A 23,857-nucleotide genomic window follows, 5' to 3' on the forward strand; every position below is an offset into this window, starting at 1 on the left:
GATGTTACCGATTTATTCGTGGCTCTCAAACCACGTAATGGCGTTTTAATGGGTCCCGTTAAGAAAAATAAACCCTCGCCGTTCTCCTTCGACAACGTCGCGATGACGATTCGTTACGATACTGATTTTTTCCCAGGCGATCGGTCGACGTGACGTTTGGCGTGGGTGTCGGCTTCCTTGATCATCGTTTTATTTATTTTTCGAGAGATAGAGGTTTGATATTTTCGAGATGATGTAGAGGAGACAAGTGGATTATTTTTTTAGTGATATAATAATATGAGCAGTGGATATACTAAATAAGTTTGATGAGACCATTATCAGGATCCTTATTTTTGTACTCCTTTACTTTATTACTTTATATATGTTGGTTTCATTATTTAGTATTGATTACTGATTGTGTATTTCTTCTATATTTACCTACATTATTTTTATTAATATTTACAAGTAATGCTTTCCATTCATCTCACCATTGGAGTGTAATAAAAATTATTTGCATTGAAACGCTTAAAAATATGGTGAGGAACATGATTAATGAAACCATTATCAGGTTTTTTATTGTTCTCGCGTTTAAAATTAATTACGTATTCCTCCAACAATTATCAATATTTTCTCTCAATACACTCAAGTAATGATTTCCATGTATCCAATCATTGTAGCATAAAAGTTTCTTAATTATCATGTCCGTGTAAATTCGAGGCCCCCGTAATTGCGAGTCTCGGGATAAATGGGCCGAAATGGCCCCCAAATGGCCCCCCTCCGCGATAGGGCCTGGTTCCCGTAACGACTACTCGGCCAAACAATTTGCCAGCCCGTGAAAGTTCGAAATTGTCGAAGCCAGTCCCGTACGATACGCGGAGAGATAAATGCGCGCTATTTGAACACGCATAGTAAATCGTCGTTCCCGAGATACTTCGGTAAAGAGGTAGTCAAGTGGCGTCCGCGGGAGTCCTTACTTTCTGCCGAAGAATCTCATGCTCGCCGATGGAACCCTCGACGCACCGAGTTAATGCCTATCTCGGCGAGCATCGCTGCCCAACCGTTATTTATAAACATTTTCCAACTGCGAACAAGCACAATTTTCTCCTTGTAACGCTTTCCGATCGGCTATCGGCAAGGTCGCGAGTAACTGTTGCCGAGTCACCTCGTCTTCGTTTATCGCGGACCCGTTGAATGAACCGATAATGACCGTCATTAGGCTATTTTCAGTACGGAATGATCGCGTCAGGTACTATTTTTAAGTAATTGGTAAGAGAACACGGTAGATTAGGAGCGTTTTGCATTGAGAATGTAGTTTTGCCGAAATTGCTGAAGGAGAATATTTTATTTGGCGAGGAGCGTTATTATAAGAGGTTGAGATTAAATATTTAGCAATTTATTACTTTTTGAGCGATGTATCATTTTTAACATAACGAGTACTATACAGTTACTATGCTACCACGATAGATTAGATCTGTACCACTACTCCAATTAATTTATAATATCTCTCAACTACAACAATTCTTGAGTAAAGGAAGACCTCGATTCAATTTCAATCTTAAATTTCATTCTATGAAATAATCAATTAAATTATAAATAATACCAACCTGAAGTTAAATGTTTCCTCTCGAATCGCAACACAAGTGGCTCGAACAAGTCTGAAGTCCGTGTAAAAGAAAAAATCGAGTTAGAGTGCTCCCGTAGGATGACGAATGGCCCCAACGATTAGCTTTTCATCCCTGGAAGGTTTAATTGATTTTTCTAATTGCTCTCGACGATGCATCACCGAGTCTATCGGACTTCTTTAGAGCCACTTACCGACCACCTAACCAGAACTCGGATCGAAGCCTAGAATTATGAACGTTCGCTGCTCATCGCCTCGAGTTTGAGCTATCGCGACTGTCGAGCCACTTTACGACAGCGATATCGAAGAAGTCAGCGAACAGCCAGGCTGCAGGCGATGATTGATCGGAAGATCCATCAATCCGACCGATGATTCCGCGAAATTGAGACGTCAAGATATATCCAATCTACGCTGCGAACTCTCGCATGTTTGCGCATTGGTTTCTCTTATCTATGATTGAAATTTTTCGAAAGAAGCCTTCATCGTTGCTCGTTTTCTTCGCATTTGTTCCAATTGCGAGTCCTTGGTGTATCGGACCGGATAAACGACGATGATATATTGTTTTGGCGAGAATCTTTCACTCATTGCTGACTCATGATTGGCATGGCTGATGTAGGGGAAAATATATTTGCTTTTAGAAGGATAAAATCTGGAAACAGGATATAATCTGTTCGGAGCAGTCGTTTGATTTTTGTTTAAATTAAAGTTTTCGATTTCTGTGACCTCTTCGGTGAATAGTTAGTATGACACGGATACACAAAAATTGGTAAAGTTATTCAATATCAATTAATCACGGTAAGAGTACCGCTATTTTCTCCGATAAAATGTTTCCATGCGATTGGAATTTCTAATCGATTAAGAATGTATCATAATATAAGCAAATCCAATTGACTGGTAGATAGGTGTGTCTATACCGCATTCTGCGTACGTGTGTCAACGCCGTACATTGCAGTTCAGAAGTCTCTGCCAGGTCTTTCCTTCTATTAATTTCTATACATTGAGCTGTAAAATTTTCTTGGTCCTTATAGTGAATTTCTGTAGAACGAAGGATGGATTTTCTGGTAGGATCCTAAGCAACCCTAACTCTCCTCTCTTCGAATACCAATCTTAGAGAATTTGTAAAAAAAAAAAAAAAAATATGTAACATACAAAATAAAAATAAAAATACACACTTCGAGGTGTATTCGGTAAAATCTATATGGAAAAATATTAAAAAATGGCGTGGCATCGATGTATATTCCTTTACTGTTTGTTTTTTGCAGGAGTACGACAGTCTCATGACGGAATGGCAGGCAGCTGGACGGAGACTGGCTCTGGAGATGTCTGAGCTGAAGGAATGCAGCAGCCTGTCCGGAACGTTGACGCCTCTCGGTCGGCTCCTCACGGACCCCACAATGAGACGAACGTCCAGAGATGCTGAGGAAGCGATCGCCACGCTGGAGGAACGCGCCTCGCCGCTCATACACCTCGAGCACGTTAGGTTAGAACAGCGTTTCCCAAACTCTTTCAGTCGCGATACACTTTTCGTCTCGTTACCAAAAAGATTCGACCTTTTTTAAAAATATAGTTTATTAATTTATAAACGTACATTACAGTAATCTAATTCATATTCTATGAATCTGTTTTTAGTCTTAGACATTTTACGAGGTCACGTATGCCTCCTGTTAGCCTTCAACGTGTATTTTGGACTTTTATTTACGTTAAAAATGATACTTATTTTTAATAGCAAAATGCATGCAATAATTGAGGAAATATCGAGCCATGAAAATTTGATGATTAGTGCAGAAACTTGTAACGATATACAATGATGCTACAAATATATACAATTTATTTATTTAATATCTGCAATGAATTATTTTCAGTTTGGGAAACGCTGGGTTAGAGTCCAGGCTCCCAGGAATTTCACGAGCACCCAGTAGATGCGGTATTCGAAGTTATGGTCGTTGCCGTTTTCCTTCGCGCGACTTTATGCTCCACGGTTCTGTTTTAATTATCACGACACCTTCGTTGAATATCTCTTTCTCTCTTATTCTCCATTTAATTCGTCGATAAAATAGCGAATTCGTCTATTAATTTCTTCCACGGGATTGTTGTTACGAAAAAATTTCATTCGGAAACAACCCCCTGTGGCTAATCGTTAATTTTCTAGACACCTCGCAACAAAGTTTACGCGAAGGCTAATATACAGGGTGACCATTGCGAAATTTCTGAAATAAACAGAAACGAACGGTTATTCTTTTTCGCGTCAAACAGTTTCTCATATTGTTTGGTCCTTTCTCGAGAATTGACAACTATTTTCGATGTCAATTTAAGTCCACTGTCTATGATTATGAAATGGCAGCTTGCTAGTATTATTCAAGGTATGATTATTAATAAAGTTATTTATTTCTAATGTCATAAAGTACTTCATACGTCAATAAAAGCTACCCTCAATCAATTTTCTGATGATCTACCTTCTCTTAATAACTGTAAGTAACATTTCAAATGAACTTCAATTTGCTTCACAATTCAATCAGAGGTATAATTTAATTAATTTTCTTTTATTTAGACTTTCCTCAATCTTCCTTAGAACCAGATACATTTGTTGAAAACATAGAAGTTATACATACAAATTCCAATATAAATAACAAAGGACCAAAAATAAAAATACACATCGATCATAACGAGAATAAACCATAAACGAAACAAATTCTCCAAAACTTAACCTTATTTCCCGTGAACCGTTTTCCACCAGTTAGATCCAAATAGACGGCTCCCAGGTGTCCTACGTGGGAAAACCACCCCCGGAACGATGGGTAGAGATAACGGTTCGACTCCAGCGAACTTCCCAACGGTCACCCTGTAACGTTCACGTGTGTGCGCGCAACGTGTAACTTTCCGGCGGTTATACGTGCATACAGTATTCCACGAGTACGTTCTCGCCGTTGCACGGCTAAGCTAAGGACAGTTTAATGCGAAGATAACGTCCGCGGCGTGTTAGTCAGCGCCCACTCGTGCCTTATGCTATGGGGACTCTCGCGAGTTAGGGTTCGATGTTTCGTTAGCGATAAGGGGCAACAAGAATTCCTAACGGTGCGCCTCGCGATCACGGTTCCTTTTTATCTTTCCAGATTGTCGGTGAAACGGGCACGGAGATTGGTGGAGGAGGTCGGGAACGCTGCCACCAGACTGGAATCGTCGTTCGAGTCCCGGCGGGCGACCATTCGCAATCTCGCGGTTCTTCGGAGCATCGAGGACCAGGCGCGTGAGGTAAGTCCCAGGAGAAAATTGCCATGATCGTTCTGCGAACCGATTTCGCGAGGGTAGACTTTACAGAATTCAGACATGATGATAGACGTATTCTACAGGGCGTAAATATTGCGAAATTATCTTTGGGAGTTACGGGAATGTGTAACGAGCCTACAAGTTCAGCTTGTTAGGTTTGAGTGTTGTGCCTAGTACTCTTGAGGCTGGGTCTTTCTGGACCCACGCCTGCTGAGAACAATCGCGCTACTTGCAATTTAATAGTAATACCAATTCAGCTACTTAGTGAGAGTGTTGAATGTCGCAGTGTTGAGTCCTAGGTCTGTTTAGACCCACGCCTGTTAAAAACATCTACTCTGCTCAAAATGTTACACCTCCACAAAGTTTCATCTAACTTTATCTCACAGATTCCAAAGAGCATCTCAGCATCCGGAGGTAATCTTCCACCTCACATCCACCTGTATCAGCAGCCAAGCGTAATAATTCAATCTCTTCCATCAGACTTTTTTTTCCTGCTTTGAATTCATTATATCTATAATCACACCATCACTCTCTCTAGTAGTACCTCCTACTCACTACAAAATCGTTACATCTGCGATCGCTATTATTCAAGATTCGAGCATATCGAATGTCTGTAACCGCGCGTGTGCGAGCATTCGCCAAGTCTCCCCCGCAAGGGCCATTATGGGAACGACGACGATAACAGGAGGATGCTGGACGAAGGGCACGGCTAATCGCGCTCGTGATTTCCATACGCCTAATACGGTTGGCGGAGCATTAGCGCGTGTATTCGCTTCGGTATCCGAGCCGCCCGTTTCGCTCGGGATGGGAAGGAAGCAGGGGACCGTAGCGTGCGACGACATGTTCGATGACTCCCCGCAAAGGAGGCCGAACATCGGCTCTCGAGGTCGTCGAGGATGCCAGAAACGAGGTTACCGCTACCTCCGAAGCGCTCTGCCCGTGGAAAAGCCTGAATCCGTGATCCGTGATCCTCGGAGGGGGAACAAACGAGACGCGTCTCGATCGATCTTCCCTCGTTGGAGCGAACAAGCGAGACACTGCTTCGATGATCGGGAATCGGCCAACCGTGCGATTTTCGAAGTGAAAGTTTCGTCGAACGCGAATAAGGCGCCCTTTGTCTATCCCCTTTGAGGGCGACCGCCTCTCCGGCGTTCCCCAAAATGGCGGGGCAATGTAAATTTGCTAATTGACGACGAGGTAAATGTGTACGATTACTTTAGGAACGATGCATTGGCCTCTAATCGGTAACAGAACGTTTCCTGGCTTCGATAAACGGGCCAATTAACCGCTGTGTTGTGGGAATCGTTCGATCCTTGCGGAGGATCGCGGAAGAAGGATCGGGTTTCACACTTCCGCGCGAAGGAGCCCTCCTGACAGACAGAATGGCTAAGACTGGGACGAGAACAGGTTTAACAGTGAAAAAAAACCTTAATGCTCGCGTGAACGTCGCCGTAAATTCGCAATAAATTGACAGGCAAACGGTGGACGGTCCTTTAAGATGAGAAGATGGACGCTTCCGAGGGCTGTGAATCGACGAAGCACTGGGGAGGCAAGGTTACGAGTTTTCTCAGCTGAGGATTTAAATCATTATTGTTTTTCCTTTTTCCTATCCAGTTCTTGTAAGATTTAATTTACCAGGCATTTTAAAAGAATTATTTAACAGTATTTGCCTGCATGTTGCTTCAGAAGATTTTATTAAATGGGCGAGCAAGAATTGAAACGTTTCTAAAAACCAACAGATATATATAGAACGTTAAATATATAGATAGAATATATGTCTTTAAAAATAAATTACGAGTCCTGGAATATTCTTACGATTCTCTGATTGGACTCGACATGCTTCTTCCTAGTCTGTCTAGGATTAATGATCCATTCCAGTGAGCTACGCGAAGGTAAACGTCATTAATTTACTAAACGACAGGACTCTTTTTCTGGAGAACCATTAAACTCGCAAGCATAGCTGAGCAAATGGTAATATTTCCAAACGACCCATTAAAGGTGCTTAAATTAACATTCTCAGGACGAACAGCAATATCTAAGGACGATTGGAATAGTCGGAAATAAAAAAAAAAAGGATTACGTAAACGGCTCGTGGGATAGAGAAATTAATTACGGCAAACGGTCATGGCTGAAATAGCTTCGTTTCTTCTTAAACCCACCCGCGGTAGTTAATGGTCGAGCAGATCCGCGTTATTCGCGACGGCTCATTGTATCATGCTAATTAAACGTGTAATCACTTTGTCGTACATAGCACGTGTACGTAGACGGACATGTGGGCTCGACACGATCCGCACGTACGCGCGACACACGTGACAACTCCGTTTCAGGCGGAAACACGTGAAGGTACGTGATGTAATCGTGTCGCTGCTACGAAACACGTCGTATGATCCAGCAACATCGGAAGCTGGATCCAGCTGAGTCACGTGCCACGAGCCTGACAGCCTTCGTTATCCCAATTTTAGACTTGTCACCAATTGCATACGATTTCTTCTTATTTGATTCAGAATTAATTTATGTATGGTAATTTGGTAGGTGGAATATAAATTTACTTCATTTTAATTTTCAAGAGGAAAATGTCGTCACAGCATGTACGATATGTATTCCTTCTGGCGAGAAGGACATTTATAGCACAGGAAACTCTTTATGGCTTTAATTAATTATTTTAATTCAGAAAAACAGTACGACTATCGTAAAATTTTATATAGCATTATTAGAAAAATTGTATGACAAATATGGAGAATTCAGAGTACTTTAAAAATTATAGGTCTAGTACGAATTGGAACTAAAAATAAAATAAAATTCAGTATGCAAATATCACTATTTATGATATTCTCAAACGTTAACGATCCCATATAAAAACTAGAAAAATTTGCACGTGTTATGGGACTAACATCACCGATACCCATGTTGGATTATAATCCATATATAATGGAATTAACCCAGAAAGGGTTAGCGTAAACGTGGCCTATCATTGAATTCTGTCGCTTTATATTCGCGACCACTCGCTCGTAAAGCCTTTTCATCCTGCGATAAAGAAAGCAAGGCACGCCGGACGAGAGGATGCGCAGGCCATCGGCGAAGTCTCGTCGAAAGATTCACACGTTCGTAATTTGAGCAAGTGTCAGCTTATATCGAACAGTTTAAGAAAGTTTCTGCCCCTCTAATGACAGCACCCATGCGAGCTGATCTGTCTAAAGTTTCCCATCACTTTCTTATAACTTTCATCGAGGCGGTCAGTTGCTTAGTGACTTTAAGGAGGTCAACGACGACGATGACCGAAATTTTGTGGAAATATCGCTCGTCTGATCCTAGTAGCAAGCCATGGACGTAGTAACACACCTAGTAACAAGACATAGATGCTTGAACAAAGTAACCGAACTGCATTCTTTGAGTTGTCTAACGTATGAATGTTTAAACTTGTATAAAATATTACAGACGAGACAAATGGAAATATAATAATTTATTCATTCAATAAAACACCGTATAGAAAAATAACAACTCCTTTTCAGGCTTTAGTAAGTGAAAATATTCGTGATATGCATCTAGATACAAATATAATTCGTGTGGCTAACCAATTAAATCGCTCAGAGAAATATCAAAGGGAGAAATTGCCATTGAAGTTTTTCATTTATTCCTAAAGCGTAGCCAGCTCGAGCCGGCAATGCCAATAGCAACGTTTCTCGACGATCTCTTTCGATGGTCGATTCCTTTCTTATGGCGGATCGTTAAGCCTGCAAACGGTTGTTCGGCTTCTTATACGCACAAAGCGTTCCTCGATAATTAGATACGAGATGTGCTCCACTCGTTCCCGCGCTGACACGTCTCTGAATCAAGTCATACGCTCGGACGTGTCGTTGACTTTCACCTGGCCCTCGGACTTCCCATCACGATTTTAATTTCGATCGCCTGATAACGGTGGTGTCTGATACTTTGATCGCGCGAAAACGTTGTCCGCCCAGATGAAGAAAAATTAAATTAAACACTTGGTAATCAGTGCAAGCGTTACTCTTTGGAATAATGTAGCTCTCAGCTTAAGTTTCATGACTCAAAGCAATCCGAGCCCGAGTTTTATAACTCAAAGCAGTATCATCTCGAAATCCACAACTCTAAAGTACTTTGAGCTGAAGTTCTATAATTCAAAGTCAATCGAGTGCAGGTCCTATGACTCAAAGCTATCTCAGTTCAAGTTCTGTAACTCAAGCTAGCAGAGGTCTAATTCTACACCTTACATTTATTTTAAAATTCATGAGAGTTCAACGATTACCTGCCTAACGAAGCATTAAATTTTGTAATTTATTCATAAAAATCTTAGAAATGCCAAGCTTAATTACCTGCTCAAATTAAATTGATTACGTCACAAATGCAACGCTTGCTTCTGGTACCCTCATCACCTAAGATGACAACCAGTTGCTTAAATAAATAATATTATTGAACAGATCGATCACTTTTTCTCGTTTTTTATCAGTGGTCGTGGGATCTCGATAAGACGGCGGCGCAATTACGACGGGATTGTTCTTCGAGGCCGAAGTACCGCGAATAAACAAATAGGGTGGGCTTCTCATGGATGCGGCCGTCGACAACGCAGTTGCCTTTGCAGCGAAACGTCTCTCCATATAAGACGACGTTCGATCTTGATCGAAACGATCGCACATCATATATATCCCAGAGAGCATGCTCGGTTCTTCTTCTTTTTTCCCAGTGGTGAACAGTGGCGCGCGTTGTTCGAGCAGGCGCGAGGAAGGACGCGGATTTCTCGCGTGAAGTGGGTCGGTACCGACGATTGTTTAATTATCCCGTCAGGACATGTACTGCTTTCACGTCGAGAAAAATAAATGCTAGGAGGAATTTCGATTCGAGCTGTGTAAAATCAAATTTGAATCGTCGGTATGGTTGGATATTGATCACAGAAGTGTCGTCTCTCGCTAATTGGAAGAAAGAAATTTGAAGAATTATTTGCGAAGAAAGATGCACGCGAGTAATCTGAAATTTTTATGTAAAATTGTGGAATGAATTAGCTATAGTTTGATATTTTTTAATATTAAAATATAAATTCATCGGTAAAATAAACGTTACCACATAGGTATTAACAATTTTGTCGACGGTATTTGTGTTTGCTCAAAGCTGAACAATTTGAAATTTTTATTTAAAATTGTAGAGATTATTCATACTTTGGTATTTTTTCATGTCTACGATAAATACTGTTCCTACAACGCTCTAGAAACGATAATCAAAGTAGCAGAAATGAATCTCTCCAAATTTATAGTAGTGAGTCAGATACTCAACGTTCCTATCTTCGCGAAGTTCGCTCTAACCTAAACTCCACCCTACCACGAAGAGACCTAACCACCGTTCCCCCAAAATGGAGAACGCCCACACCTCGTGCCCCCGAGGGACCAGCCAGACACGGGTACCACGGACCTGCAGCAACAACCTCAGGGCAGCTCCGAAGCGGATCAGCTCGCTGCATTCCGTTATTACGCGTTCCACTTCGATCGTCTGGCAACAACCACCTTCGTCCTCCACCCTCCTGCCCTCGCGACGTTGCACGTCTTCGACCGGCCGCCGTATTTGGTTCACGGAAATAGCGCGCGTGTAACCGACCGGCGGCCAGGGGAGGAGGCGAGGCGAAAAGAAGGCGAATAAAAACGAGGAAAAAAATGAGGGAAGACGAAGAAGGATCAGAGGCGGACCGATCGGGTTCGAATTAATTGCTGTAACACCGGTTCCTCCCTCTCGACGAGAGCGAGCGTCGCGTACGGAATTACAGGCGTGTGTGGGAAAGTGTGCTGAATCGGACGCTGGACCGATCCTCCCGATGTTGTTTCAGGTATTACGGACTAATTCCGTAATTGCACAGGCTTGCGATGGAGGATGCGGTTCGTTAGCCTTTTTGTCGCACTCGAAACGGGCTTAAGAGTCTCACGCAGTCAGTTTTCTCGTGATTTTACGTAGATGAGAGATAGAGGATACAATTGTTACTGTATTTCATTGTGAATAGGTAGTTGGTTGCGAAATTTATAGAAGAAATGATTTAGATTGACAACGGGGCGATCTGCTTTACTCGTTGAGTCCTCTACGTTACCGAGTCTTACTGGTACAGTGTACTCTGCATTATCGATTGTGTACTCTACATTACCGAGGTTTATCTATGGCACGCATTGCAATAGAGATAGAACACTACCTTTCTCATTGATATCAAATAATTAAATTTCAAAATGACCAGCTAATGAGTGAAACTGTCTATAACTTGCGAAATTATCAACAGTAGACATTACAATATAATTTCACCGAGATACTAACAATATCTAACGAGTTCTTCAGTCTGAAGGAAGAATGAAGTTGTTCAGGTGCTGCACAAATGCTTACTAGACTCTTCGGACGCGAGATGCACGTCTGACCATTCCCTCATTCAGTCTACTGTATACCCGAGTTTTACACCCAATTACGCGCGATGGGTCGTAACCGCGATCACGTTTTACATTTACCGCCACTTTCCCGCTAACAATCGGCTACCCAGCAGACATCGGACGTCTCCCGTACCGACGATTACGTCGCATTAGGACGTGCTTGCTCGAGATTCGCGAGATCCATTCACGGCCGTGTGCTCGAGCCTGTCGAAAAGCGATACCGGCTTTCGAGAGCCGCAGAACCGCCTACTCCTGCTCGTCACGCACGGCCTTCCAATTTCAGGGGAATAAATCCAGGGAGAGTGCGCGCCGTTTCAGGAACGACGGGCGTGAAAAATGAACTTTCACGGTGCGATGGGCGCTTAGGCATAATGATGGTAAATAATGCATGAACGCCAGGGAAATTATTGAAGCGTTTTTCTGAATATGGATCCGAGGTGCACCCCGTCACGGAGCGCTTTGCATAATAGCAACAGGCTTCGTTCGTGCTCCGTTGGCATGGCTCACTTGAATCGTTCGATTTCGTGACACTGAAAAGTGCCGCGAAACGGCGACTGATCTTGGGACCGTGTCGCAGATGATCTTTCAAGGGCAATTTGTTAAACTTGTGGTATTCTCTGGGTCTGTTTAATGGAAGGATACTTCCATTAATCTGTGGCAAGCATAGATAACTTTCTTTGACTTCTTAGTCTAGGTTAGATTAATGATCTATAAAATGATGGTACCACGAATTTGCAACTATCAAAGTCATGCCTCTAAACTTATGATCTATCCGATATAAAACTTCTATGTGAATGCCATGTACATAGATAATTTCTCTTGACCTCTTGTTCCAGGTTAAGTTAATAACAGGATACAGGATGTCCTGTAACATGGAAGCCCTACTTCATGGATGAATGTAGTACTTAAAATTAATAATATCAAACGATCCACATGCCCTATTTAACATCCTTTCCAAAACTAAGCTACTATAACTATAAATTCGATTACACTACTTCCAAAGAATCATCAATTCATCATACCATTCTATTATATTTATGTTTATAGCATTCCGAGTTTTAATCGCTCGGGTGAAAAATGCAGAATATTTTTGATACTTGGACAGTTCATTCGAATAACGATCGCCTAGAAGATACGGCAAGCAACTTTGCAAAAATCATTTACGATGGAACGCGATAATAACAAAAGCGGGGCAGGCATTGTCCACAGTTACGTACGAAGGTAATAAGCCCTCAGGAGTTGATGAGCGCGTGCTGAGCAGCGTCCAGGCGCGAGTTCATCGCGTAATGATAGGAAACGTGTCGATTTCGCGGACTATTATAGGGGTCGTTAGCTACAACGGCCTATTTCACGCTTGGACGTCCGTATCCACGATGATGGATGCTTCGATTCGCATCCACTTAGTTGATTTCGTTTCGACTCCTCTTTGGGAAACTGTTCTTTCGACGGTGTTGATATCTTTGGCTTCGGAGCATCGTTTTTTGTTTACTTAGAGGAGGAATTGGAGAATCTTATTCCTGAGCATAGAAAATGGTATCGAATCGTGTTGAGTTATTGCTCTAGTAAAGATGCGAGGTCAGAGGTCCATTTAATCAGCTTACGGAGAACTGAAGACATAGTACTTCGGGATCTATGGAATTATTTAATAGATATCTTCTCAAGTAGACCTCCAGAGTCAATACTTTTTGTCTACCAAATTCTGCTGGACCTTTTATCACTTAGTCTTCGAGGGAAGAGCGAAGATTTTCGTTCTGGACCTGCTTGTGGATTCAAAAATCGAGGTACTTGAAGAATGCTTTCTCAAGCGTGGGATCAATGGAACCTATCGGAATGATGAAATAGATAAATGAATAAGACTTGTGTTAGAATGAAGAAATCGATAGACGAGGATTTAAGGAAGAATAGAAAATAGACAGAAAGATTTAAAGAACGTCCATCCCCGAAACCCATTTATGAAATGCACATCCTCGGAATCTGAACGGACAATAAAGAACGCGAACTCTTGTTCCTTCCCAACCGCGGAAGATTGATGATTGGATGACGCGGCGCCGATCAGAACCAAGGAACCTAGCCAAAGATCAACTGGCAACATCAAAGGGATCCACGCGAAGAGCCTTGTATCCGTTTTATTTGCAGGAGATTTATGCACCTCGGGCCCCGCGGATACGATCGATTGAAATTAATTGAAGGTGTCTAAGCACTTGACGAATGATCGATAAAGGATCGGACGTTGAGCAAGAAACCTTGTCCTGGTAATGTTCCGTGATGAACGACAGCGTAATGAGTGTCGCTCCATGGTTCAGTAATCTTCCATGGTACGATAGATGCGTTTACACTGGGAAGTTTCTAGATTAGAAAGTGAAATCTTTGAGAATCTGCACTACTTCCGTCGTCGATCAAAAACAGGTATTTTAATCACGAATTATTCCGCTGTTTTAACACGTTGACTGCGGAGGACGCGCGGTGTACGTTCTGTAATTCTCGCCACAGCGGCGGCGGACGCACGGCGTGCGTTTCATCCTTTCTTCCTTTCAGTACGCTCCCCACCCTTGAATTTTCGATGTTTCGACTTGAAACTTGCTATATGGGCTCATCATTAGTCCATCTGTTTACCTTCTCGGCCGTTTCAGTCTTGGAAAAGAAAAAGTGTGTTTTCCGCCGTCTTACTTCTCAACCTCTATTGTTGCTACCCGCCGTTTTTTCCGTTCCTTCCGCCGCGTGGTAGCAACCACGAATTCGAACGCCGCAGTCAACGTGTTAAAGTCCCTGAAAGTAGGATTCGTTTTGCGTCGTTCATTAAGTAGTGGTTGAATCCATTTAGCTATTTCAGGACTCGATCCGACTCGCAATATGTATCATCCTGTCAATAAGCATCAGCAGGAAGACCGGGGGAAGAGTTCTCTCATTGTGATGACTGGTGGGAGGCTTATCTACTTGATTCCTTATTCAGCATGAGTATCGCATCGCATTCTAGATCTAGGCAGAGCATTTACAGTGTCTTCGAAGTGTCTAAAATGCACGATTGGTTGCATTTACTGGAGCAGCGTGCATCCGACACCTCGATCCCCCCCCCCCCCCGGTTTTCCTCCAGGTGGCGATTCCCAGAATAATCCCCCGATTCGAAAGTCGGTGCCACGGGGTTAATTTATAAATTCCTAATCGGTTGGTCGGTCTGCAGGGTCCCAGCGAGCGGCCCCGGGCCCGGATAAACGAGAGTCACGAGCCATGGCGGGCTCTCCTCGATGCTCTACGGGATGTCATTTATCGGGGGGGGGGGGGGGGGGGGCGTTGTCGAAGAAAGCGTGTTTAGAAATGGTGGAAGAATTTAAGGTTCGCGTCGCTCAACACGGACGGTGACTCACGAACGGACTCGATCTCGCACGAGGGCAAAAGTCCCAGGAGGCGGCTTCTTTCCATCAGATAAAGAGATGCGCCAGGCATAGCCAATGAAGGCGAACACTTTTCCCGCGCGGGAGTAGAACCGAGTCGCATTCATCCGTTGTGCATTCACAGACGCACGCGTGCATATCAGCTGGGGCAAAGACGGTCTAGTGGTATGGCTTTTATAAGCTGCTGGGGCACCCCCCTCTCGCTCCGTGCCCCCTATCCCGCCCCTTATCTAGCCATTGTGCGCCCGCAACCGAGCTCCCTCATTGTTGAACGCCTCTATCGCTGTTTTCGCAATGCTCCTGCCCCGACGCCGCGACGCCGACCGCTCCGCGTTGCATAACGAACATTTCGAGCGACGCTTTTCCTGCTGCGAGATTTTACTCGCTGATAGAGCAGCTCCTTGGCTCCCGGGGCCCTCCGCGAATACTGGGAGCACGGATAAGATGGGTACTGCTGGTGGTATGGGATGTCTTGAAGAAGGTGCACGCGGTGGAAGGATGCCAAAGGTGGCGGAAAGGCGGGAATGGAGCTTGAATTACCTGCATTGGAACTTTGACGAGCTTAGGAGCTTTGATCAGACTTGATATAGTACTTCACTGCTTGGGGAAGTTTGAGCTCCTGGAGGCAATCCGTGGGAAGGTGTAACTTGTGGACTTCAGGGTAGGAACTAGGACCTAGGTCGTTCCGAATTTGACTACTTGAATCTGGTACTGGTTACCTCATTCTAATCTGTTTCCGAATGGCTGTTGCTGTCTAGAGCACATGGAATTTAATTTTCAGAAGCTTTTGAGCAGAAGCACGTTTATTTTAAAAGTACATTCAACCCTTTATTTTTAGATATTCTCTATTATTAGCTTAGATATTTCCCACTTTCCTAGTAATTTTCAACAGCGAATGCTTCAGTCAACTGCTTACATTATCTTCGAAATATAATCACTACGTTACCAAATTTTTAGCAGAAACACTTTTCACGTAACAACCTAACACCTAGGACACCAAACCTCCTCCAGACGACAAGCCCAATTTAAACAAACCACAATGTCTACAGTAGAATTCACTCGAGGCTCCCATCCGCCAGCACTTCCTCGTCTACCTAACGCAAATTGATGTTCACCTCTACTCAGTAAATTGCTGGTTCCTGTAATTACACAGTCTGCTCGAAATGACCGCGTCTCCCCGAGGTGTATTTACCAAATGCTTATGCAACTCTCGTTCAGCAAGTACGCCGTCTTCGATGCGCCGTGGTAGAAGCAGCGCGCCGGCAACATTGTGATTTATTAGCAAACAAAAGAGCAGATCGCGTTCACCGGCATCCAGGACCGGTGCGTAGAATGGAACGGAGGATGCGCCTAGGCAGGACCCTCGAGCTGATACCATTGTCGTAGGGAAGCGTATGCTAATAAGCGGGACCGTGGGCCTCCGCGGCGCGTCATAACGCCTTATAGGTAGAATCCCAGCGAGCGTTTCCTGCCGTGGCGACGAGCCGGTTGTCGCTCTCTGCCTCCCCATCCCCCGGCTGTTTATCGTTTCCACGAAAGACCCTACAAAGGACAGGATGTCCACGGGTCATTGAGTCTCCATTCCGAGGATTCTATTCCCCCTGACGTAGGTCTATACCTCTCACGATCCACTCGTCGCGACGGAGCCTGTCCGAAGTGTCTTCCAGCGGTTCGTGGAAGAACCATTCGCTGGGTTTCACCTTACCACTGACCAATTATCGCGCCTGTTGTTTTTCAACCTTTAATTAAACGCCACGGGAACGGTTCGAGAGCGTTTCTCGCGCGGGATGATCGTCGAGATGTCCGCGAGTAGATAGGACGCCCGATCGTGACTGGGACGTTTCGTGGAAATTAGTGGGCAAATTAATTCGATTAACGAGGGCAGTTTATTTCGAACAGACCGGTGCCGGGTTAATTGAGCCGTTTGGGCTTTTGTTTGGATGCTTAAAGCTTGGATGGAAGAGTCTTGGGTTCGAGCAGTGTCAGTTATTGGCTGATGTGCTGTACTTTATTAGGGATATATTGTTAAATGGATTTTTTCCTGAGACGCGATTAGTGATCTAGATATGGAGAGACTGGTGGTATGGGTTAGGTTATCGTTGAGATTATGGTAACACCTGAGGAAGGATACTCACTCTTCGTAAGATTCTTCTCTCAGTCCTATACTAGGTATTTTGACAGTAATTGTTATAACCTTGTAAGAAAACCAACTTCCCTATATTCCCTTCGAACACCTCATGAAAATGTATCTTCGTGTTACAACACACCCTCCACAATAAACCACATTTACATTTTCATCGAGAATACTTTCCAAAAGCACCTCTTTCGTCTACATAATTCCGTTCGTAATTACAATCGACAAAGCGTACAGAGAGTCCTCTTCAAGTACTCCAAGAGTCAGCAGGTGTCCCACCCACGACTCTCAAAACGAATCGCGCGATCAGTTTCGCCAATAAAAAGGAAGCAGAAAAACATGGAAATTTATTCGAATAGTAACGCGTACCGGGAGAGATGCAGTCTTAATTAAAAAAGTTAGGTGGCGTCGGAAGTCTCCCTCGAGGAGGGCGATCGACGCGAACCCTCGTGCCGAACGGTTCCTACGTGCCCGTAGAGCGCGGTACCGCTTGGAAACGGTGGAATTGCGTGACTGCCGGCTATCGGGTAACAGAACCAGCGTGCGCCATTAGCCTCGCCAGAACTTACCGGTATTATTCCCCGTCTTCGAGCCGGAGAGGTCGTGGAACCAACTCGAATCCTGCGCCTTGCGGGACACCGATGGCGAGGATATCGAGTGTCCACCAGCCGGCGCAATTAGAACGAAACGGTAGGTTAATGGTATTAACGTGGGAGGGCTCGGGGGTAACGACGAAGTTCGCGGTTAAACGAGAAGTGTCCTTTGCGGTTGCGTAGAGCGAAGGGGTGAATCGTACCGCGGGGAAATCGAGAGTGGCGATCAGGAGAATTGCTTTGTGGGATCCTTTGGGGGAGGAGTTTTTGGTCACGAAGCAAGGGAAGATGCTTTAATCGAGGGTAGAGGTAGAGATGATTGGGGACGGAATGGTTATCGGCGGCATGGGAGGTGACGGACTGTTGGGATGTGATTAGGGTGGGTTGTTTTGCAAAACCTAGTTGGAGATGCTGGAATATTTACTATAACTCAACCTTTTATTTCATCACAAAAATAAATGTACTGATAATATGTACAATGTATTTTGTCGCTGGAGAATAGGAAAAGAAAAAGTAGTGAAAAGATCTCAGCTTATTCGTGACATTTAGTCGATTAGGCAGGTTGAAATCTAAGGGAATCTGAAGAAATGCAAGTTCTATCTTTCTAATCAAAGAAATTCATTACTACAAGGATAGAACACTCGATACTTCGGGGGACCAAATCTCGTCTCGACCCAGTCCGAGGGTCGATGGTGAGCCTGAGTTCTCATGGCAGCTGGGCGAGGCTGGTCTCAACCCGATACTTCATCCTTCGGGACACGTTGGGAAACGATCTCATTCCGGCGACGGCTCGAGCGTTTTGCTCGCCGCGATATCAGACGGAGATTATATGTGTACACGGCGTGGCAAAGATTCTGTTAAGATACGAGTAGTTCAGGCCGTGCATCATACAAATATTTACACGGCGTGTACACGTGCGATATAAGCCACGGCTCGAGGTTACGCTCAGGCATTGGTAGCGAACGTGATCCATGGATCGCGCGCGTTCGCTCCGGCGTTTCGCCCCCTTTTACCTACGAGATCTATCTTGCGGCCATCTCCGAGGCGCTTCATCTTTTTCATCCCGAAGCGCGCGCCTGTTCGTTCGCGCGGCAGCTCGCTATTTATCTGGCCACCTTTTGTCGTTTACCAAAGATGTACGCGCGAAAGCGGAGGTCGCAAGTGGGGCTGAAGCTCCTCCGATTTTTACTGCGGTTTGAAGTGTACAAGGATTCGAATACTGAGTAGTTGAGGAATCAAGCAGTTGAGGAATCAAGAAGTTGAGTAGTCTGGTAGGTGAGGTATAGAGTTTTTGAATTATTGAGTAGTAGAGTGATTAAGTGGTTTAAGAGTTGAGTAATCGTGTAGTTCAGTAGCTGAGTAGTTGAGTGGTTGAATAGTGCAGCTTTGAACGATAATCTCAAAGGATACACCCTTGGTCCACTGTGACACGAAGCATGTAGGACTTCCTGTTACTGAATAGTACCTATAATCTCTTAGGTCTGAAACCACTGAACACCCTTTTAAAAGCAGAGGCTCCAAATGATCCGCTTGGGAAGCCTTTCACCCTTCTATGAAAAACTAACCCTCTATTCATTTCCTACTATCCTCAACATATCTTCTAACCTATGCATGAACAACATCAAACCACGTACCCTTCCTTTCCTCGCGACATGTAACGTATGTTTCGCACGTGAGACAACCAAGAGTATGTCAGGAAGGATAACTATACCTCCTAAGGTCCACGGTACCTGGAAAAACTAGCCCCCTCTTCCTTTCCCGATTCTCTGATACTCGAAGACCCCCAATTCAACTCTAACCTTGTGTCTTCTAAGGACATTTATCTTGAGTTTCTTGTACTGCAACAGTTCATCATAAAGAACATCAAATCGAGGTCCCATCGCGACAGGCTGAAAAGTGAAACTCGGACGGCCGCTAAAATCGGTCGAAATCTAAACGAGAAAGCGACAGGGAACAATACGACCGCAGACCGCATCAAAGGCCGCTGCATCGATCGAGGGAATCAATATTTATTCAGGCCAGGGGGATCAGAGCCGGCCACAGTCAAGGCCTGCAGCTTCTGACAGCGGAAAACACGCGGCTGGATTTATTATTCGAAACCAGCGCCAACCCGACGAACCGCTCCGCGCTTCTAAATAACGCCGGGGCCCGTTTCAGCGGCAGAGTTACGATCGGGATTCTATAAAGCGAACGATCGAACGTTAATATCCCGAATGCCTCTTTCTCCCCATCCGTCTATCCCGTTCTCGCGATACTCGCCACAAAGTTTATCGCCTTTACGCCTAATCACGGTGTTAATTGCCGATACATGCGCGTATTTCGACGCCACGGATACCGATCGCGCACCGAAATCGACGATTATCGCAACTAATGAACGATTACGTTATCTTCTATCTCTGTTTTCTCGTTCTTTTTTTTTCGCTCCTTCGGTCGCCCCGTTCGGTGTATCCACTTTCCAACACGGAGAATCTCTCAATCTCTCCTAACGGTTGTGCGATTCTTCGTCCTTTCTCTGTCCGGCGATAATCTATACCCATAACTTCTTGGCGGTGTGTCTGGGTCCCTCTCGATCTAACACGGGGATCCCTCTTCTTCCTTTCTCCCTCTTGACGCGTGTGTTGGTGGATGATGAACGAACTTTAAATCAGTCGGGGAGCATTAGAGGCCGTAAAGTTGGATTACGCCTATGCGCCGAGGAGAGATTTTCCTGTGTCGCCTTCTGATGTATTTTATATGGTGCATGGATTTTTGTGGGCAGAGATTAGAAACACGACGAGTAGAATATATATGTCTACGGATATTTTTGTTATATTTTAATTCATTCTTTCGTTGAATTTTATTTTCACAAGTTTTCTCTTATAATTATCCTACTCAGCGCTCACTTTCAGTATTGATATTTTGATCGTCACGTTACCCAGAAATGGATGACAGGACTTTTCGTTAAGAAACTAAGCAAATTAATTCCAAAGATGAGGCGATAATGAAAATTAACATGGATAGAATTCGTGAATTGGGCGAGGTTAAAAAATTAATTAGTACGATAAATGTTAACCCTTTCCACTCTGGACCATCTCGTTGCAAAAATAAGAATCGCATTACATATAATAGTCTACCTTTATGTTTGCAGTGGTGTCGCTAACAAAATTTATTAGACTCAAGATGTCCCCTCATAGGGGATATCCGAGTGCAAAGGGTTAAATTACCTAATTTTCAATAGTCTCTGAACAAAATTGTAACTTTGTAGAAATTTTCACGAGTTTCAGCCTGGCAGCCAACGTGTTAATGAGTTCATGGCTGTATAAATAATTTCTTACTCGAAAAATAAAAAAAAATTGACGCCGTAAAGAGTTAATTCGATGCTTGTTTCGACCGATATTTTTTCCATTATTGAATTACAGTAATAGCACGGTGGTGTGCCGCGGTATGTCGATTAAGAATCGTTGGCGCGAGGGAACGGTCGCTCGCGTGGTTACGATCGGCGTCGTAATGAAGCGAGGGCTGGCCAATCACTGGTTCTCTTCGAATTCGCGTTTGAGGTCACCACCGTGCTCGACCGCGAAACGATGGATGATCATGATTCCGACGTGCCTGGCCAGAGGTCCTTCGATGATTCTTCTTCTCCCGGCGAAAACAATGATGATACGTTTTCACGTTGCAGTTTGGGTCGCGGTGCACTTTACACTTATTCAGATTTCCTCGATGGAGCGAGAGTTGGGGCATAAAGTAGACGTTTCGTGGCATTATTCGAAACGTAATGCAGGAATCGTGAATGAGGGAAATTAACAGAACTCCAGCGGCGATTTAAGCGTTTATGGGGAAAGGTTAAATCAAGGTCCGTCGAATGTCGCTTGAGAATGTTTTGGAGAACCGTGAATGTTATTTAGTGTCACGTGAGGGTTAGTTAAAGGACATTTAAAGGTTGTATAAAGATTACTCGAAGGACACTTGTTTGGAAATAGTTTGCTTAAAAAGAGTGCATGTAACAAAATAATTGATTCAATATTGACAGACAAATCCTACATGAAATACTAATATATTATTAAGTATAATAAATGCAGTAAAAATAATTTAATTATCTATATCAACCTGAGAAATGCGGTACACGTCTTGCAAGCCAGTACACTCCATGTCGGTCCCAGTCTCGAGCGTGAATCGACGGACAAGAATTTGAATACGGGACCAGGACATCGTAGAAGGCGACAGGCTGGCTGTTTCGTCGTTTTCTCTCGCCATCTTGAAACAGGTTGCCCGGTACACGACACCTGCTCTCAGCCCTAAAAATTCTTTCGCGGGGACCCAGCCTCCTTATCGAGTTTGCTCATCTCCAATCAAGTCCGCTGCGGTCCAACGAATAATCTTGACGATATTTCGACGACATTAAGTCGCCGTTCCAGCGCCCTCGAGTTTGTCGTTCCTCCTCGCATACCTCATGTTACGATTATAAAAGTTATAACGCTCGTATTTCTCGTACTTAACGTACGTGTCCTGATATTAAAGTGATCTATCATAATATTGGTTAAGAATCAGGTTGTATTTTCTCCATAAATAAAACGACCAGTCCACACATCAGCGATCTGTGAAGCAACATCGAAACCAGCTGAAAATCGTCAATAGATAATCGAACATATGGTAGAACCGTGCTTCTTCGTTTTACCACGCATCATTAATCTTGTGCGTCTCGCTATGTTCCGCGGAAACTGAGCGCAACTAAGTGAATCCCGATAGGTTCCATGAGCGAGATTTATCACGTCGATATACATAACTGGTCCGAACTATCGAGCCAAACGTAATCGATGACAGCCTTTACGCAACTGCTTGGCAAATATCGTCTGGGCCCGTAGCTTTTATCAAAACAAATATCACACGTGTCGATCGGAATCGACCACCTAGCAATAACTTCGCGGCCAGCTTCCGATAAATTTCAATTCCTACGTAATAGGCTAACGCGTGATTTTCTTAAAAAGGGAAGAAACGTAGAACCCGTGCGACGATTGGCCTTTCACTTTCTTCGTCGCGACACCAGTTGTTCCTAATTGCGCGGAGGATTTCGGTTCCTCGATTATGGTTGTACAATCGTAACGTCTCTGCGTGTAATAAGAAAAGTGGTCGTACGTTTTGCGGTTTTTCCGATAACTTCGTGAAAGCAACGCACTTTGCGGTCGCGAGCGACAAGTGCGCCGGGGAGGACGCTTCCCATCCTCTTCGCGGTTTCTGACCCGGAAATCATTTGAAATCCATACGAGGTGCTCCATTAACTTTCAACGAAATCGATCTCGATACCCTTGATACGCCGCGAAAGGTGGATTTCGGTGAAATCGCTCGCCTAAGATGTCCGCCGCGATGCTTTGACCTGAGCGCCCCAAGAAAATTTTATCATTGTTAAATGGAAGGTCCTTGAACTTTCACTTCAATTTGAAAGATGATTCAAGCACGTTTTACACGCTTATTGCCCACATTTCATTGTATCGCAATTTGGAATTCATTGAATTTTATTTTATTTTGTTGATTTAAACATCATTAACTGGATATCATTTTTCTATAGCAAGCATCAATTATTATTAATTCTGTAAGTAGTAATCAATTCTAATTAAAGAAACTCCATTAAAGATCAACTGTTTAAGCAATGCTCTGCCTAAATGTCAATGATTTACCGTACACGTTACTGATTTCCACTGGCGCCATTTAAATGACTGTCTTCGATGGAATTGTAAATCTCCGGAACAAACGTCCGTCTATTCTCGAGGTAGATAAGCTGAGATTTCGACATCAGCGAGAGAATAAACCAGCAAACGCAGCTGTTACGTGTCATAAAGTCGCGAACGCAATATTAATAGAAATAGGAACGCCACTCGGGTGACTTCAATGCGTGACGGTAGCACTCATCGCCAGGTCAACGCGCGGATCTCTCTACTCAATCATTCGTACTCTGAAAACTTGTCTATAATGGCGTCTAGCACAGTTGCCATCAAATAAGATTGTAATTGTAATTTCCACCTTGAGTGTTCAATATTTTCACTAACCCAGTTACGAATACATTCGAAAAGGTTCAGTTTGCCCATCTAAAGCACTTCAAATTCTTGCGCAGACTGCAGAGGGTCCAAACGTCCAATTTAAATTACCCGACAGGCGAAATTTCACTTTCTTCGACGCGTGATATTTCGCACCGTGTCAGAATTCCCCCCCTTTTTTTTTTACCGAGAACGATTGTTTCGTCGACGGTTCCTGTCCGCGGAACTCGGAATCCGGGTTATTCCGATGCAACGAAACCACAATTTCCACGCAATTATCATACAAAGTGGTTCGTACCTCTCGAACGAAGTTAGCTATGGCTCACGGGGTCTCGATATTGCAAATCACGAGCCGCGCCAGAACTTTCTCTGAAAATCGCCCGGGCCCTGGCGTCGATCTCGAGGCGTTATCGTGTCTACGTGGACGATCAATCGGCGGGAGTCCGTTTCACGATCCCTCCG

The 23,857-nt window shown here is 44.0% G+C and overlaps 2 protein-coding genes across 4 annotated transcripts in view; one reads left to right on the forward strand and one right to left on the reverse strand.

Moving 5' to 3' along the window:
- LOC128872533 (uncharacterized) overlaps nucleotides 1–23,857 on the forward strand; it is a 357,175-nt gene that overhangs the window by 247,555 nt on the left and 85,763 nt on the right. For all 3 annotated transcript variants that reach the window (XM_054115334.1, XM_054115335.1, XM_054115333.1), the window contains exons 11-12: nucleotides 2,863–3,080; nucleotides 4,711–4,849. In XM_054115334.1, the coding sequence (XP_053971309.1) occupies nucleotides 2,863–3,080; nucleotides 4,711–4,849 (357 nt within the window). The remainder of the gene's footprint in view (nucleotides 1–2,862; nucleotides 3,081–4,710; nucleotides 4,850–23,857) is intronic.
- The window catches only part of LOC128872536 (uncharacterized), a 117,246-nt gene that overhangs the window by 5,959 nt on the left and 87,430 nt on the right, over nucleotides 1–23,857 (reverse strand). The window lies entirely within an intron of this gene.

The sequence above is a fragment of the Hylaeus volcanicus genome, chromosome 2 (assembly GCF_026283585.1).
Source record: "Hylaeus volcanicus isolate JK05 chromosome 2, UHH_iyHylVolc1.0_haploid, whole genome shotgun sequence".
Classification (NCBI taxonomy): Eukaryota; Metazoa; Arthropoda; class Insecta; order Hymenoptera; family Colletidae; genus Hylaeus; species Hylaeus volcanicus.